Source organism: Cucumis melo, chromosome 5 (genome assembly GCF_025177605.1).
Source record: "Cucumis melo cultivar AY chromosome 5, USDA_Cmelo_AY_1.0, whole genome shotgun sequence".
Classification (NCBI taxonomy): Eukaryota; Viridiplantae; Streptophyta; class Magnoliopsida; order Cucurbitales; family Cucurbitaceae; genus Cucumis; species Cucumis melo.
In genome coordinates, this window is record NC_066861.1 from 25,024,545 (window position 1) to 25,044,365 (window position 19,821).

Here is a 19,821-nt window from a genome sequence, read left to right on the forward strand (position 1 = left end):
TGCTCTTAATAAAATTCCTCCAAGTTGGTTCTCAAAGTGGATATAGACCGAATTGGTTAAACCAATATATATCTTTGTGTTCACTTTCCTTATTTATTGCTTTGTGAATTCTACATTCTAGTTGGTTCGACGCTGCATACTGTGATTTAGTGAAGGAATTTGTAACATGATGTTTATCACACGTTTCAATGCTACGTCAGACAATGAAAATAAATGTGACAAGTTCAGAGTTTAAGATTTAGAATGAATGATTTATTTATTGATGTTAGTAAAATAGTATAGGTGACTTAGTTTATCAAGCAAAAATAAGATTTATAACCCTAATCAAGTTTACCCTTGTACTTACGAGTCAAAGGTAAGTGAGGGGTATGTCCAATAATTGGCACATTTGGCTAGGGGTCAACAATGGGACCTTTAAGCTCGAGCCGATGTCTAAGTTGGACCATTCTGCCATAGATTCCATTTATGTTCTTACGTGTTATTCTTGGCTCAAATCTTATTATTTTCAATTTATTCATCGATCTTGATCGATGTCGATTGCGTCATTTAGTCCAAAATCATATATCGACAATAAAGGTTTGATACTTAATTAAAAAGCCTGGATACTAATGATTTCCATGGTTTGTTTTCTCTAAGAAATATCTAATGAGTTAATATTTTATCAACGTGGGATATCATTATTTCACATATTAAACTTAATTTTTATGGTTGAATAACCAAAAGCCCTGATCCATACCCTAATTAAGTTGCTACAGGTGTGCTCCATCCTATCCTAACTATTATAATTCAATTAATTAATATGAATAGTCCAAATTAATTGAGATAGGACAGAAACTACTTGTCGTTGAAATCCCAATTAGTGCAATGAGTAAATTAAAACCTAACAACATAGGTGATGTGACACTCAAACTAGTTAATGGACATATACCAACAATTCACTTTATTTGATAGCACGAGGTTTCATCTCAAAATTAATGAATAATGAGAGAAGTAACTTATCTATCTTATAAGAAGTGTAAGTTTCATTTATTTTTTAAATATGAAATTCTCAACATCTCATAACATATCCCTCAAGATGATGCCCTCTAGATTCACTAATCTTGGACCTTTATGTTCCATTAGTGAGACTGTCAAAACCCTAAACTTAGCCCGTACAAATGCCTAGCCATGTTCAAAGCTCTACTAGAGTGCATCAGCAATAATATAGATCAGGATACCACTCTTTTTAATAAGTTTCATATTTAGTCCCATAATAAGGCATAAGGCGTGGTTATGAGTTTAATTAACGTCGTCTATTTGTGTTTGGTAGTCTACAAAATATAAGTTGAGTTTCGAATGTAAAATATTTAGAAAGATACCACAAATATCTCGATCAAATAGGTGCAACAAGTAGAATATTCAAACTAGATCAACATACTCTTATTGCATCCTCATTATATCTCAACTACGACCTTCATGATCGATAAAAATTAAACGATGTATTCGTTTTTGCAAAGCGCAACCCCAAAACTTAATGTTGGTTTGAGAAGAATATTAACATCTAAATTAGATGAAAAAAATTTATTATATTTTATAGATCTTTCACGTTCTTCCGTTTCTTGATTGAATTTATTGTGTTGAACAAATACTTTCACAATGATACAACAATCATGGTATATTATGTATCCATCTATACAGTCCATTGAAGATGTATGAATGATATGAATTATTTACATTAAAGCTATGAAATTTAATCTCTCTTATATATCAATAGAGTAAGGAGTCAAGATATAGATGGTGATTGATTATTTAAAGTTGAGTAAAAATTGTATTATGATTGGATATGCATACCAACAAAACTAAATAATATTTACTTTCAATAAAATCAATTACTCATCAACAAATGCCCATCCTATGCGTTTGGTAATCCCATTACTCATGTTGTTGGCAGAACAATAAATAATTGATAGTGTTTGATGGAAATAATATTTGAAAATTTGAATTTCCAGCCATATTGATTTAATTATTAAGAATAAAGAAATTATTATTGATAACATGTTTGAAAATAAAGATTTTCTAAAGAATATTTTTTAAAAGAAATAAGGTGTTGAAGCTTATATGAGCATATTTTTTAAAAAGTTGTTTTCAAATATAGTAAATAAACTAACATATATATAAATAACTTTTTAAATTCTATGAAAAATAGACTTCTATCGGTATCTATCCATTTTGCTATTTTTATCAATTTCATCTATCAATGTCATTGATAGATATTAATAGAAGTTCATCAATGTCTATATTGATAGATTTTGAAAATTTTCCTGTATTTTTAAATAGTTTTAATAGTTTTGATATATATTTAAAATAATTTACATATTCTTAAAGTGAAAGTCGGTAAGATCTAAGAAAATAGTTTTTAAAAAAAATGAAAAATACAATTTGAATTGTTAGGTTTTTAAGTCTAGTTTTTCTTTAGTACATAGATTTTAAAATGGTTACACATTTGGTCTTTTAAGTTTTGAGTTTGATTTCAATTTAGTTTCTAGGTTTTAAAATGTTACAATTTTTTTCATTTACATTCGTTTTTTTCCCAATTTAGTCTCTAAACATTTTAATATTTACATTTTTAACCTCAATTCGTCACTAAATACTTATCACCCCTCTTCACTATATTAATCTATTTAAAATAATAAAAAGAATTATAATTAATTTAATTTACTATTTTTCGTTACCTTAAAATTAAATTTAAAATTTTACTTCATATTTAATTAATAAATATTGCTATCAATATTTGAAAGCGAGTATATAAATAATGAAAAGTAGATGTCAGATAATGTGAACTGATTTCTTTCTGGCACAGTAAATATTGGAGCCCCAATAGTCTCCCTTTCCACACATTATCCCATACTTTTTCTCCTCTCCAAAACAAAGGACAAATCTGTTGAGGAGGTCTGAAACAACAATGAAGGTCAATAGAACAAATATCCAAGAAGAATTATGAATGATAGAGAAATCACTCTCTGGAATCGGATCAAATCAGATCTTCCAATTTCCCGGGATGATAAAGGAATCAACAATCCATTATGGAATTTGAATAATGCCAATCTCTTCTCTATGGCCTCAGTAAAAAAAGCCGTGTCTAATTATCCTCCAAATTGCAACAACGGATTCGACCCTCATATTTTTAAAAAACCTTTGAAAATTTGTCATTCCTAAAAAGTGCAAGTTCTTCGTTCAGTCCAATTTTGAATGAAGAGATAAACACTATGGAGGTTCTTCAACATAGACTACTTCATTCCTATCTCAACCCAAATTGGTGCGTTCTGTGTTACTCTTGTAGTGAAAACATGGATCATCTCTTAGTCTATTGCAGCTCGACCAAATTCTTATGGGACACCCTCAAACAAGTAACAGGTCATCAAATGCATGCTAATGATTTAAAGTCTCTGTGCCACTCCCTTGGCCAAATAAAACCAACAAATATGAGAAACATCTTCATATTCAACGCAGCAGTGGCCATTTCTCTGGTGCATTTGGTGGGAAAGAAACAAAATAATCTTCTCAAACCCGCAAAAAAGTCTACTAAATCGATGGGAAGATGTTTGTAACTACATAGGCCAAGGGTGTAGCAGACACCATCTCTCCAGGGACTATACTCCAAGTTCCATAGCTCTCAATTTCAAAGCACTGCTCAACTAAGAGTTTTCCCTTGGGGCTTTTTCCTCTAACCCTTTACGTAATCACTGTTATTTGGGTGTCTTTGCTAGAACCTCAAGCTTCTACTTGGTACTTTGTCTTCATTTTTAAGAAAAAAAAAGAACCAAATTAAAACAAGACTCATATCTTAAGAATAAAATTATCATTTTTATATATAGAGACCAAATTGAAATCAAAATTATAATTTAAGACTAAATAGAAACTAAACCTAAAACTTAAAACAAAAACACGTTCTTTCCTAAAAAAAAGAAAACCAAAAGATTTTTATTTTCGATTGGGATGATTTAACTAAATACATGGTACATACCACAATTTCCTTTATATGGAATTGATATTTGGGACTATTGTTATATGACTCAAATTGACTAGGCTCTCGGCCTACCCTAATTATAGGACTATAAAGAAGGCATGTGACAAATAGTTAATTTTTATTGTTTTTCCTAATAAAATTTAGTTGGCAATAAAGATGTAATATTTTTAATTTTTTTTCTCAAATTCATTAAATATGCAATAATTTTGTCATTATTTTAAAACTAACTTTCAAGATTAGATTATAACCTAACTCTTACACTTTGAGGGGCGTTTAGTTTTGGGAAAGTAGAACCACAATCTTTAATATTTTCCAAAATTACAAAGGTTTGAAATACTTTGGAATATTTGGCTATTGCGTTTAATTTGTAAGATTTTTACTTAGGCATGTCTTAAGTTTATAGAATATTTTTAAGAATATGACTATTTATTAATTTATAATTAATTTAGAATAATTTGATCTTAACTAATATATATTTTTTATTAAATTAATTTTTTAATTAATATAGGTGTATTATATTTTTAATGTCTTAGACCATATATGACTGATAACAAAGTCATATATATTTTTAATCTTAATTAAACCAATTTTTTCTTTTTTTAATGTCTCCAATAATTTGAAGGAATATAAAGAAAAGAAGAACATGACACTCAAAATAGTAAGGTCACCAAACAAAGTGTCATTAAATACCTACTTTTCTGTAGTAAAGTGTGGAAATTATTGACTTAGTTTAAAACTTGGGGTGGGGCTACCACACATAGCTCTCATAGTATTTAATATCATATATGTGTACGTATATATGTTGTATATAGGTGATATTTATTGTCCTTTACAACTCCCAACAACTGTGACATATTGCTATATAGTTATATTTATAAAAGATACATCATCCTCTATTTTTTTTAGAAAAAAACAAAAAAATGAGAATGACACATCATTGTCAAAGTGAACTTCGATTAATAGTTGTCTTATATTGATCCACTTCCTTCTTAATTGAGGTTAGAGATCGGTTAATAAAATAAAAAAAATAATTAAGATTCGTTTGTACATGAATATGAATTTTTAAATTTATGAGACAATTAATATAAGTTTGTGAATGTATTTTATTTACTAAATTTGTATACATAAAAACTAAAATAAAATAATTATTTTAATTAAATATGAAAAACAAAGCCATGTTAGTCACATACTATAAATTTAGCATTATTTAATTTATTGTTACATTAATGAATTATTTAAACATCTTTAGTGCAAATTATTTAACCACTTAAAATATCAATAAATATGTACTTTTAATAAATAAATAAATAAATAAATAAGTATGAATTAATTAAAATATAAATAATCAATTAAGATAACTTAAAATATTAAAATTACTTTTAAATATAACAAAATAAACTACGATATTTAAAATATATAATAAATTTTAGAATTTATCAACTATCATATCAATAAATAGATTAATGGAAAATAAAAGAAATGAGGATATTAAATACCTCTTGCACTGTAAACATGCCTTTATGTGCATGAGTATAATTAATAATAAATTAGGCCAACTTATTCTTTCAAATTAATATGGTGTTTATTACTACCACTTTCAAGACAAAAAATTTCTAACTTTTTTTCTTTGAACGTAAAGAGAATTGAGTTTGAACCAAATTTAACATTTTCAATAAAAATGCACGAAAGAAATGAAAAAAAAAATAAATAACAAAAATGCATTTATTTGTGATAATTAAAGTTATTTTATAAACATTTCAATGTCATTGGATAACAATTTAGATCATGTTCCATTTTGTTTTTTCATTATTTTTTGTTTTTAGAAAATTAGCTTAGTAATTCTTCCACTTCTAAATCTCTCTTCCTTTATTATCTACTTTTTATCTACGTTTCTAAAAATTAAATCAAAATTTTAAAACTATTAAAAAAAGTTTTGAAGAGCTTATTCTTTGTTTTTTAAACTTGGCTAAAAATATAACTCTCCTATTTAAGACTAATATAAACATTTGTGAGAAAATTAGAAAAAAAAAGAAAGAGATCTATTTTCAAAAACCAAAAAATAAGTAAAAAAAAATGAAATAATTACTACAGGAAGCTTAAGTTTCAAAATTTGATCTGTTTATAAAAACATTAGTGAATAGTAATAAAAAAAAAAAAAAAAAAGAATAAAGCTACATGAAAGTAGCATTTACAATTTCATTTTCAAAAACAAAAAACTAAATAGTTACCGAACCAACTTTTAATCTTTATTTTTTAGAATTTAATCAAATATTGAGTGTTTTTTTTTTAACAAATGTCAAATTCATTTAAAAATTTAAAAAATAAAAGAAATAAATTTTAAAATAAAATTGTTATCAAACGAGACCCAATCAAGATGTATATTTTTATATGTTGGATACTTGTGGTTTTCAAGTACCGTCTAAAATATGTGATATTATAACATGTTCCATTGTCCCTACTATCTATGTCTCTCTCAAATTTGACGCCAACTTAACAAAGTTATTTTAAAGAGATGTCACGTCGTTTTCCTAATAATATTAATGACAACAATGACCTTAAATCATAATCGAAACTTTAATGCTTAATTAGAAAAAATATATATTTATAAGAACGCTTCAAAAATTTCAATGATTTTAGGATCCATTACTAACATCTACATAAAAACCTAATCAAATCCTCCAAACAAGAGCATCAAGATTTCAAAAATCCAACCAACTTTTTTGTACCAAACTGCAATTAAGTTGAAAGATTAGTACGTAATTAATTAGTTGTTATAGTGTATTAATGGAGTATAGTTTAGGTTTAGCAGCATAATTGACGTGGGTTCATTTTCTTGAAATTTGAATCTAAAATTTTCACACTCCATCGATCTATTAAAGTGAAAAGAAATAGTATCGTGGGGTATTGGAAAATTAAAGAAGACAACTCAAAGGAAGAAAGCATTTACTCCCAACAATAACAAAGTATTTGTTTTAGTTTTTGGTACTTTTTTAAAGTTGAATTACAAAAAATAAAAAATGTATCAATTTTGTAGGTTGGGTCGAAAATATTTGTAAACTTTAAAAAATTTGGTTAAGCTTTCGATTAAGTATTAAAAATATATGTATCCTTAATTTTGGATGGAAAATGTTAAAATTTTTTTGGAGCTATTAGAAAATTTTCATAAATATTTTTTAGCTAAAAAAATTCAAAAATAATATGATGGATCCAAATTTTACATTCATTTTCTCTTCACCAATTTTTTTCCGTTAAAATCATAGTTTTAAATTTTTTTTAACTATTAACACAATGTGATAGATGAGAAACACAACTCTCAATATTTATTGTTGTAATTAACATATAGTTAGTTGTCAAATAAAAAAAATGTATTGAACTATTAACATACCGTAATAGCTTAATAGATTTATTAGTATGAATTTTGTTTTATTTAACGGATTATTGTTTTAGTATGTTTTAAGAACAAATTATTATTTTGAAATTATCGTTGTCGATAGATCTATCAAAATCTTGATATTAAGAAATTTCGATTTTGATGAATATTAAAAGAAAGTATAAAAACAAAAAATTAAAAAAATATAATTTCTAAATAAACATGTTAATTATTTATATTATTTTTAAATAATTAAACATGTCAATTGTTTAAAAAAACGCAACATAGAGATACATTCAACAATTTGTTTTGTTCCTTATAATACTATTAGTGATGATCCCTTTTTCCCAGATTTAATACAATTTCTAAGTAACAAAATCTTTAATACAACTTATGGTTCTACATGTCATAACATAGCTTAGAGAGAAATATCAATACGAGTTTTTGTTCTTGAACCAATTTAAAATTTGTGTCTATTTGATCCATCAATTTTTACAGAATATCTAACAAATTAATTTTAAAAAATACACTTTCGAACTCATCTTCTTTCCTCGCATATGTATACCTTTCTCACATATTACCGATCCTTAACTTTTCAAAGAATCCTTCATCATCAGTAGTTGTGAATATGACTAATTTTTCTTAATTTTGTGTCTCTTTTCTATCTCCTTACATATGCACAAATAAATAAATAAATAAAGTGAACTAAAATTTATTAGGGGTGTAATTGGGTCGGGTCGGGTCGGGTTTTCTTCAAAACCGACCCGACCCGAAATGTACGGTTGATTCTGAAACCCGACCCAACCCACATTCCGGTTGGGCCGAATGGGTCGGGTCGGGTCGGGTCTTTTTTTTTTTTTTTTTTTCTCCTCCTCCTTCCTTAGCACTTATCTCCTCTGTAGTAATTAAAAAAATCACATTGGAGTGTAGATAACTCAAACTGCAAAAAGATCCAATGCAAGTTGAATCACAACCTTAAATGCTGGAATATTACGTTCATAATCTAAGAAGTTATATAAGATAGATCCTACAACTGACTGATGTAATAATTCATATCATACTTCCAAACTAGAAAACTAATTCAGATTACCATTTCAGAAGGGGGAGAAAATGTTCCGGGGAGTGCATCATTTGAACAATACTTGAATAGAAATGTAGATCATCATAACTTTTTGTAAGTGCATTTTCCCTATGTTAGTACATACTCATCAAGAAGATGTTACCATGAAATCAATTCTATATCCATAGTTGTCATTCATTTTGGTCCTTACTTGTGTAGCCAGGCCCACGGCCACTATCTGAGAACTGCATCTAACCATACAAACAGCAGATCTGAATCTCAAAACATGCACATAAGAGTGAGACTTAAGGGAGTAAAACTGAACAGCATTGTGAGAGTTGGCACAACTTCCTGGGTGGACGCCCATAGGACTATGGTTTTGTCCCATAGCTACATCCTTGCTTTCTTCTCCTGCAACAATCAGCAATAAAGGGTGTGATCTTCTGAGTACATCATGCCTATCAGGCTTTGCTGGAGGAGTACCAGACTTTGCTGGAGAAGGGTGAATCTGTAGGAATGAAACAGGGCCACCACGCTTTGAAAAAAAAAAACTTTGAACTTAATAACTCTTTCTCAGTATTTCAAATATTCACTAATGATAGTCTTTGTGTGTGCGATTTGAAAGTTGTTTCTTTTATCAATCAAGAGTTAGTTCTCTTTCTTTCCTTTTCATTTGTTTTCAGTAAGATTAAATTCAAAAGAAAAGCCTAAGATAGAGAAATCAAACATCCATAAACCCGAATTAAGTAAGACAAGTTAAAGATCTTGAACCTAGTTTAATTATTCTGACATGCATGTTTGAATTATATTGCCTTTAATCAAACATCAAATGTAAAGAATGAAAGCCTTCCCTGTTAGCATAATCTCTAAGCATGCCTATGATGTTGGATGAAAATGTAAAGAACAGCAGCAATTTCAGCGACTGAGGAAACACCGTCCTCTCCCCAGTCAAGCACTTTCACTGCAGTATGCAGAGAATATCATCATAAATCGATAAAACAAACAAAAACTTGATGAAATTGTCCAATAATAATAATCTAACAAGCAGGATACGTTTGTGTTTGGAGCTGAAAGTACTTCCAAAATGTTTTCAATTCTATAACTTTCAGAGCAGTATTCATGTAGGACAGAAAACCTAAATGGGAACCACATTTAACGTTGTTTTGCACTCAAGTTAGACATAAGCACACTCTATCAGATTAAACATAATTAGCTATGTCAGGTTCAAAAAGTTATATATCAGGATATCATAATACTTCCACAAATGATTTGGCTATTTAGTACATGCAAACAAGAAGGATAAAGGAAAAAATCCATATCTAATCTAGAACACATGGTTTCCTCTGAAAACTGCTCCATATCTAATCAAGAACAAATGGTCAATTATCACAAGGATTGTCTACATGGTGAAAAAATACTATAAAAAAAGGTGGAAATTACCTGCAACATCATTGCCATCATAGTTTCCTCTGTAAATAGTACCCTAAGTTCCATGAGCTTTAACATATCTGATATCAAGTTTAGACAAGTCAATCTCCCATACTTCCTTTTTAGCAGGCACTTCCCTGTCCCTTGACCAAGCCCTGCTCAAGTGCTTCTCCAGCTGAATATCCCAACTCTTGAAATCAATCTTATCAGCACGAAATACCATATCCCTATTGCTTTTGCTTCCTGTCCCCAACTTTGAACCCAATTCATTCTCTTGGGTATTGCTAGATTTAGCAGAAACAACATCAGCTACTTGATTAGCCACCGGAGCCTTGCCAACCTCGCCCGCATTCGCTAAATCCATGTTTCAGATAGATTGAAAGTAGAGAGTATAAAAGATAACAAAGGAATTTTGAAAAACACTGGGGAACTTTTACAAACGCATGGAAGACAATAAAAACCAAACCAACAAATTGGTCAAAAAAACTTGATGAAGATGACAAGAACAAGAAAATCAGTAAGTTACCGGTTCAACGAAACCACCATGAAATCAACTAAAACAAAAAACAAAACAAACAAACAACCAATAATCTCTCAGCCCTTCTTTTGTTTCTTTTATATAAAGAAGGTTAACAAGGAACTCAAACGTTTAATAAAATATTATGGTACTGGAAGATTAAAAACTCGACTAGCAAATCAACCCATATGCAGAATCATAAGAAAAAACAATCAAAATCAAAGAAACAATACTAAAAAGATAATAGTTCACTTATTTCTAAGAACCTCATGAACAAAGTTTACAATTGGGAAGGTATGAATTAATGAACATCTTCACGAGACCACCTTGTTCGTATAACCCAAAGTGCTTCCATCATTGAGCTTCAAGACTCTAAAAAAACAAGATTTGATATTTAATAAGTTAATAATTTTAAACAAATGTAAATAAAGATTTGAGAGTAGGGATTTAAACCATAGAGTCATTATTCAAATTCTCAAATGCAGCTTCCATCTCCTTTCCTATGTTTATGAATTCTAGATCAAAATGACAAACAGTTAGCTTATATGGGATAATTGAAAATTTTAAATGCGTACTTCAAAAAGAATATTACCTTCATCAATTTCTTCAGCCCCGTCAATTTCTTCAGTCATGTCATCCAAAGGTTTAGACTGAATCCAATTCTGAGCACAAATGAGTGCCTCTGCAGTTTGAGGAGTTAAAGAACTTCGAAAAGAATCTAACACCCGTCCTCCAGTGCTAAAGGCGGACTCAGAAGGCACAGTTGATATAGGAATACTGTAGATGTCCCTAGCTACTTGGCTAATGATCTTAAATCGAGAGGCATTCACCTTCCACCAAGTTAGCAAATCTAAATATTCATCGCCCATACAATCTATACGAGCCTCATCCAGATAACGAGTCACCTCTGTTTTAGCATCATCTAGACATGTTTTGTTACTTTGTTTAAATCTATCATGAACAGTAGCACGTGCCTTGTAAGATCCACTAGATGAGATAGAAGGTATTTCACTTTGACTTTGAAAGCCAAATCCTTCGATAGGTGTACATGATTGTGTTTGTGAATATTTTTCTTTTGACATTCTCATATAATAATCATCACACAATCGACGAAATGCTTCTTCAACCTTATTTGTCCATATTTTTGCACAATCTTCCTCCAAAAATTCATTAAAACAATAATTCACATAAGCTAGCTTGTACCTAGGGTCAAGAACTACAGAAACATACAATAATAAATTGGTCTTCTCACTTGTCGTTATACCCCAATACTTGTTGAATTTTGTCTGCATGCTTAATGTCATTTGACTCAATAATGCATTCTCATACGATGAGTATTCACGAATTATTTCTTGGATCAAACAAAGTTCATGAAAAAATATATTTGAAGTCACAGACATAGATGCAGAAAACTTCATTGTTACCTCTGAAAAAGTCTTTAGGAACTTTACAAACACTTTTGCATTATCCCAATCTTCAGTAGTAGGAATATCATCCTTTGGCAAATAACTAGGGTCATGCTCCTCCAATCTTTCAAAAGTCTTTTGACACTTAATTGCTCCATCCAACATAGTAAAAGTAGAATTCCATCGTGTCGGAACATCCATTGTAAGACAATTTTTTGTTGACATCTTATCTTCTTTAGCAAAATCTTTAAATATTTGCAATCTAGCAGGAGATGACCTAACATACTTCACAGCATTTCTGATTCGAATGATAGACACATGCAAATCTTTTAAGGCATCACTAACAATTAAATTAAGAATATGAGCACAACATCTAATGTGAATAAATTCACCATCCAACACCAACCCATTTCTGCCTTTAAACTTTTTAACCAAGTAGGCAATGGCTACATCATTTGAACTCGCATTATCAACCGTTACAGTAAAGAGCCTATCAATACCCCAACCTTCTAAGCACTTTTCAATGGCTCTACCTATGGTATCTCCTTTATGATTAGCTACTTGACAAAAGTTCAAAATTCTTTTGTGCAAGTTCCAATCATCATCAATGAAATGAGCCGTTATAACCATATAATTAATATTTTGCACAGAAGTCCACGTATCCGTTGTTAAACAAACTCTTTGGCCACTTCGAGTTAATGCATTTTTTAACTTGTTTTTCTCCTTCATATACATTTGAAAATAATCTTTTGCAACGGTTACTCTTGATGGAATCACAAACTTTGGATTTAATGCCCGACAAAATTGGTGAAACCCTTCACTTTCTACGAACTTAAATGGCAATTCATCCAAGATAACCATCCTAGCAAGCATTTTTCTACAATTTTCTTGAGTGAATGATGCAGTCATCAAATTACTTTCAGAATCTCCCTCTCCTTCAACATTATCTTCCAATGGATTTACATACATCTTACATTTCTCTAAATGTCTTTTTAAATTAGTGGTACCATTTCTTTTGGAATCACAAGCATATGAAGCCCCACAATGTTTACAAGCAGCCCTAGGATATTTAGGATCACATCCTTCTACTTTTATAAAATGTTCCCATACCGATGATGGTGGTTAACCGGTTTTCTTTTTCCTAACACTGGACTAGAACAACTCTGATTTGAAGTCTCGTCTACCGAGAATGAAGTCATCCTAATAATCATCAAACAAAACACATAGAAAATTAAGGAAAAGCTTACCAGTACTGTAAAAGAGAAAGGGAGATGGGGAAATATGCAAAATGCAAATACAGCAATTATTGCAAAAGTTAAAAGGAACTTCATTTCTCTACGTCTAACCCTAATATAAACAGTAAAAACACTACATTGATTGCGGATTAAACATTAAAAGGTTTAATTTAAGTTAAAACAAAACACACCTAATATCTTATCCTACCCTAACTTTCTTTTCCCTTTGGCTCAAATGAAATGAATAGGATTTTAAAAAATTGAACACTTTAGTTACTTTCGTAAATGAATCAAATTTTTCTGTCCAATTATTATTATTATTATTATAAGAATGTGAATGAGTAGGCATATCCTCCTAATATCAGACCTATCCTATTCAATCAAATAACATATAATTTTTAAGTATAGTAGTATTTAATGGCTTCTCTAGACCATGGAGCTACTAACAGATTAATATATAGAGGACAATTGAATATTTGTAGAGGAATAATGTAGAGGACAATTGATTTTTCTGGTGATGATATCTTCAAAATCTGAAATTTTCTCTTAATCCAAATCTTGGGTTAATCTTTGTTTAGAATGGAACATACTTCAATTCTATTTTATTACTACTTGGTTTTCATTCAGTTAGGTCGGAGTCTCTTAGATTTTTTCCAACCGGCGGTTATTTACGTAACTATTAATCATTTGTCAATTTCTTATGAATGAAGAAGTAATTATTTCTTAATTTAGTTATAATTTCAAAGAACACAATTCCTTGAAAATGGATAAAGAAAGCAAATAAGGAGTTGACCATTGAAGGGGATATATGGTTCCCCTTTATTTCCTCTTCATTTCTCATTTACTTATTTAATGAAGCTATAAATTTATCATTGTTAGATAATCATTCCAAATTCAAATGGATTATTGATAATTAACAGAGAAATTTACAAAGAAAAAGTACCTCAAAGAGATTAGAGAAAATGAGAGAGACAAAAACCACCATTGTTGGGATTAAACTTCTAATGATATTTGGTTTTGTAATGATATTTCCTACACTAAAGGCTAATATTGCAGATTTTGATGAAGTCTGGCAGAAAAGAGCTATAGAAGCAAAAAAAGCTTCCCTTGAGGCCTACCAACCCCATCCAGAAGGCCTACCAATAATATATAGAGCCAAAAAACTCTGCATATTTGCAGAAATCGGCCATTGAACAACACCCCAACCTAATCCCTCATTTCTCATTCCATCCACAAACCCACTAACAAAATGCGTCTTCTCCTTTTCCTTCTCCTTTCTCTTCTCCAACTTCAACTCCACATTCATCATTCTCTTTCTGCTCGTGTTTCTGAGTACCGAGCCCTTCTCTCCCTCAAAACCTCCATTACCGCCGACCCCAAATCCAAAATAATACAAGACAAGCTATAATTTAAAAATTAAAGAGATGATAATAAGGAGAAAGGGACAGACAGAAAGATAAAGCAATATATGGGTCAGTGTGGAACTTACAGGCGATGACGATGGAGTGGCGAAGTGATGAAGACGAAGAGATGCCGACGCCGATGAACACGAAGAGATAGATGCCGACGCTGATGCAGACGAAGAGGTAGATGCCGACGCCAAACGATGGAACAAAATGGTTTTTGAACTTTGGAGGAGGAAATGCTGAAGACTGAAGAAGAATCGAAGAGGAGAGGAAATGTATATTGACCTAATCGGGTATTTTAAACCCGACCCGACCCGAACCGAATTAAATCGGGTCGGTTCGGTCCAGTAACATTGTTGTTACTAACCGATCCAACCCGAACCGAATCGGGTCGGGTCGGTTTTTTTCACCCCTAAAATTTATGGTTAATGAAGGAAAGATCAAGGACCACTATTAAATATAAAACTAAATCTTATGATTTTATTTGACACAAAATTAAAACTTAAGAACTTATTTATACATTTACTAGAATTTGAGAACTATTAAACACATTTAAAAAGTTCTAAACTCTATTGGACATAAATTTTAAAAGTCTTGATTTAATAAATACAAACTTCAAATTTAATACTACTTATCTTCTAACAATTTGACTCAAGAAAGACAATTTTTTTTTTAAATATACATATATATATATATATATAATGATCTTCTAAATACGTAAATATAGCAAAAAGTTTACATCAATCAATATAAACTAAATTAAATATGGTATATTAGTGAACTCATATACCAAATAATTAAAAAAATACATCATTTATAAAATTGATATTGCATAATACTTTAATTAGGTTATGATGGTTGATGTTATTTCTAAACAACTAATATACCATGACTTAATTGTGTGTTACATGTGGCGGATGCTATTTCTTTGATTATAATTAATATTATATTTTTGTTTCGATCTTTTTCATTTTTATATCAGCATGTGGAGGTTTTCCATTTAATATATCAGCATGTTGTTGTTGTTGTACGATTTTAATTGTACATATATTTTCATTGTACTAATTTTAAACTAATATACAAAACCCTAAACTATTTTCAAATTTTTGATAGTATATTAGCTACGGTAAATTTGGTATATCAGTTATTGAATAACAAATATAATTCATATTTTATACATCAGTTGACTCATGTGTGTGTATATATGTATATATATCAATACGATATTGCTATATAATTCCAAATTATATATCAACATTAAATCAAAATGCAATTCAACTATAACAACCCGTATCTTGATTTCTTCACTATTTTATAACGATAAAAAATAATTAAATTATCAAAAGGGTCAGTTTATTTCCCTTTGAATATGAAAATAATGTTTGAAGGTAATAATATTAAATAATAGAAAGGCAAGTTGGCGTGGAGGTTTGTCGACCAATGGAACATTTTGGAGTTTCCCTTTGAATGAGTTTATAAAGTGAGTATTGTGGCCAACCAGCAGTCATAAATAAAGGTAGCTGCCCCCTCTCTTGGAAAATTATTTTGGATACTTAATTATCTTCTTCACTAGTTTCTCAAGAAAGTTAAACAAGAAAGAAAGAAGAAGTAGCAACAATGGGGTTTGGGGATGTAAAAACTGAAGGGATTCTGAGATTTTGTGCCATTATTTTGTTGGTTTTATCTGTTTTCTTGCTGGGTTTTGATAAGGAAACTGTTCAAATCTTTCATGTTGACAAGAAAGCCTCTTTCAAAAGTTTGCGTGCTCTCGTGTAAGTTTTCTCTCTTTCTTCTCACTCGCTCTCGTTCTTGCTGATCTTTTTATTTTTTCATTTCACTGATCTTTCGTCGTCCCCTATCTTCCTTTGGTTGAGCTTTCGTCTGTGTTTTGATGTTTTGAAAAGTACTTGTAGTATACAAGGTAAGTCATGTTTAAATTAATTGTAACTTAGAATCGACAAAAACTCTAATTGGGATGAATAAGTGATAAAAGAAAGAAGGGATTGTTCGTTGTTGCTTATACAGTCTCTTAGTTTGAAGAAATTATTTAAGGGTATATGCTAAATTAAAACCTCACTTGATCTTTTTATGTTTATTTGATATATAGTATCAAATGACATGAATTTCTCTTGAAGTTGTAAGAGGAATTCAATTAAAAGAATTTGAGATTTAATGGAAGAATGTTGATTTCAAGGAGGCACTCAAAAGATTACAATCTATGCATGCGCGTTTTCGCCCAAAAATGGCACTATTTTGGAAGGGCAAGTTGAAGTTCTTGTTCAGATGGAATCGATCTCATTGTTTACCTATTTGGAGTATTTCAAATGAACAAAAACCTTAGAAAATATTCACATAAACATAACACAACTTTATATATCAATAATAGATATACCAATAGGCACCAATATATTTCTATCTATTTATCAACATCACTTGTGCCATCTTTATTAAATATGTTTATAATTTTATTTATATTTTTTAAAAAAGTGTAATTAATTAAAATTTTAATTTTAATTTTCCTATAAAAAAAATGAAAGAAAATACTCCTCGCCATTGACTCTATTTACTTTGGTATTTGGTAAATAAAGTATTAGTATTTCCTAAATTGAAATTGCTCTTAAAATGAGGTATATTTAGCTGTTACTGATTTTAAACCCAATTAAAAGAATACATATTCTTTTCTTGTTTTGGTGACAGAATAATTATATATGTGGATTCAATGGCAGCTGGCTACAACATTCTTCAACTATGCAAATGTTGGATTTTTGCTCAGCCAAAAGGAATATCCAAATTAGGGACTCACTTTCATATATACTTATTTTGGCTTTCTTTCTTTCTTGATCAAGTATGTCTTCATTTCTCTTTACTACACTTCTAATCAATTCTATCTTTAATAACTTTAAAACACAAAAAAAAAAGAAAAAAAGAAATCAATTTGTAATTATAATGCCATTCAAAGTTTTAGCACATATAACAACTTTTTCTTAGAAAAAATAAAAGAATACAAATACAACAAAATTAGTAAAAATCACACCTAGATTTTGTTATATATATTTATAAATTTTTTAAAAATGTTTTACTATGTATTATCATCTATACAATACAGTGTAAAACAACGTTCTAAAAAAATAGCATTTTACCTTTTTTTTTTTTTTTTTAATTTACAAATTTTTTTAACACTTGATCACAAGTTAGATTCAAACAAATAATTCCTTCAAACCATAGGTAAGTTTTTCAATATCACTTCTTTAGATCATTTAACCTTAATTTTTAAAGGCTAGTTTCACAATAAATTGGTTTTGGATTTTTAGTTTTGTGATTCACTTTCTAAACATGTATATATATATTGTCATATTTTTCAACTTTTATTCATTTTAATTTCTATATATTCAACTTACTCCTTCATTTTTATTTTTTTCTCATTTGCTTTTATTATAATTTTAGCATCACATTGTCCTCAATAATTTTCTTAAAATATAGCTACCCATCACAAATTTATATTAAAGGGTCTCAATTCTCTATAAAATTTGTGAGAAAATTTTACCAATATAGAAAAACTATGTAACCTTCTAAAACTATGGTCTTAACTAACATTTTCTAAATATATAAATAGTAAACCAAACTTGAAAGTATAGAAATCAAAGTAAAATGTGTTGGTACAACTTCAGTATTTAAAATTTGAAAATGAAAGTGAAATGAAAAATTGAAGAAAAATGATATATTGTAATCAGCTTTAGTTTCCCTCACAAAGAGGGAGGTTAATTAATGAAGCTAAGCTTTTCCCTCCAACCTGTGTAATAATGGAGGAAAATGACACTGACAAGTGTACTAATCACAAGAAACCATGTGCTGTAATTGCCAAACACTATGAAAGTTATTTATAGGTTAGGTTTTGAGAATTATGAAATATAAACTTGTGCCAAATACATGTTTTAGTTTTTAGTTTTTTTTCAGTCCCATTTATTTATTAATTTCAATGTATTTTAAATGTTAGTATATGTGAAAATTATTACTAGAAAAGGGACTTCGGTAAAAATTTAGATGAGATTAAATCACTTCATGTGACAAATTTTTATATATAAGTGATCTACAGAAAATTTGGTTTTCTTCTCATTTAAATTTTAATTTTGTAGATATAAAATTTTGAGGAACAAGATTGAATTAAATAAACTCTAGGCACTCAAACTAGTAACTTTTTTAATAAAGTTCTTAGGTTCCTGATTGATAAAGATTTGGTTTTTTTTTTTTTGAAAAAAAACTGTTAATTATGAACTTTAAACCAAGTTTATTCTTTTTCTTTTTAGACTTCGAATGAGATAATATTTCATAAAGAAAAGTAAAAACTTAAAAAGCATACCATGATAATCGAGTAAAAACCAAACTAAAGGAAAAAAAACCCTTTAAAAATTATGAAATAAGTTTATATTTTTCTTATCGATATAAATTCTTCATTGCACATTGAAGTAGTTTGAACAACAAAAAAAAAAAAAAAAAAAATTGGATGAACAACTAGCAAATTAAATTCTTCGTTGCACATTGAAGTAGTTTGAACAAATACGATTGACACTGCAGGTAGCTGCATATCTCACATTTGCATCGAACACGGCAGGGATGGAGGCGGCGTTTCTAGCGGTGACCGGAGCTCATGACTTCCAATGGATGAAGCTATGCAACAGATTCCATAGATTTTGCTACCAAGTTGGAGGAGCTTTTCTTTGTGGCTATGCAGCTTTCTTTGCATTGCTTCTCATTTCCTTCATCTCTGCCTTCAATTTGTTTAGGCATTATTCACCAAACCACTTCCTTAGACTAAAATCTTCCAACAACAACAAGTGAAAGCGTTTATCTCTTTACTACTTTTCCTTGACCTTTTTCTATTTGGATATCGAAAGTCTAGCTTTTACACCTTTATGGCTTTTGATTACCTCTATCAATTGTGTGTATTTAATTTGTATTTGAAAAATGATCGAGTATATTTTTAGAACTCCAGTTCAGTTTAATCATTTCTTTTTCTATTTTCTGTTTTCCAAATTTATGCTGGTTTAATTTAGTTTCTATGTTAAAAGAAACACATATATTAATTCATGGTAGATTTCTAACAATTAAACAAAAACAAGTATACTCTAGTTTCATCGTGAATTTTTCTTTCAAATTTTGAAAACTTAATTTAGTTTTTGTGAAGTAAACATTGTGATAATCTATAAAAACTTATAAATATTAAAAATAGTATTTGTAGGTTTAATTTAAAAAGAGTAGAAACAAATAACCAAGATCCTAACTATTTGGATTTTAGTTCTTTTAAAATTAAGCATCTAAGCATTCATTTCATCTCTAAATTTATTTTTTGCATTGTTAGTTATATACTTTCTATCAATATTTTCATAACCTCTAAA

At 29.3% G+C, this 19,821-nt stretch overlaps 1 protein-coding gene across 1 annotated transcript; it reads left to right on the forward strand.

Moving 5' to 3' along the window:
• Window positions 1–15,864: 15,864 nt before the first annotated feature.
• LOC103493354 (CASP-like protein 2C1) lies at window positions 15,865–19,428 on the forward strand. The gene is made up of 3 exons (XM_051084614.1): window positions 15,865–16,200; window positions 17,126–17,273; window positions 19,001–19,428. The coding sequence occupies exons 1-3, from the start codon at window positions 16,046–16,048 to the stop codon at window positions 19,262–19,264; spliced, it is 567 nt and encodes a 188-aa protein (XP_050940571.1). The 5' UTR covers window positions 15,865–16,045; the 3' UTR covers window positions 19,265–19,428.
• The last annotated feature ends 393 nt before the right edge of the window (window positions 19,429–19,821 follow it).

What these genes read in the sequence shown, in the direction of transcription:
- LOC103493354 (XM_051084614.1), top strand. Translation starts at nt 16,046, where the DNA reads ATGGGGTTTGGGGATGTAAAAACTGAAGGGATTCTGAGATTTTGTGCC. An exon ending in AAAAGTTTGCGTGCTCTCGT is followed by an intron (nt 16,201 to 17,125) that starts GTAAGTTTTCTC and finishes TTTTGGTGACAG; the next exon opens with AATAATTATATATGTGGATT. An exon ending in TTTCTTTCTTTCTTGATCAA is followed by an intron (nt 17,274 to 19,000) that starts GTATGTCTTCAT and finishes TTGACACTGCAG; the next exon opens with GTAGCTGCATATCTCACATT.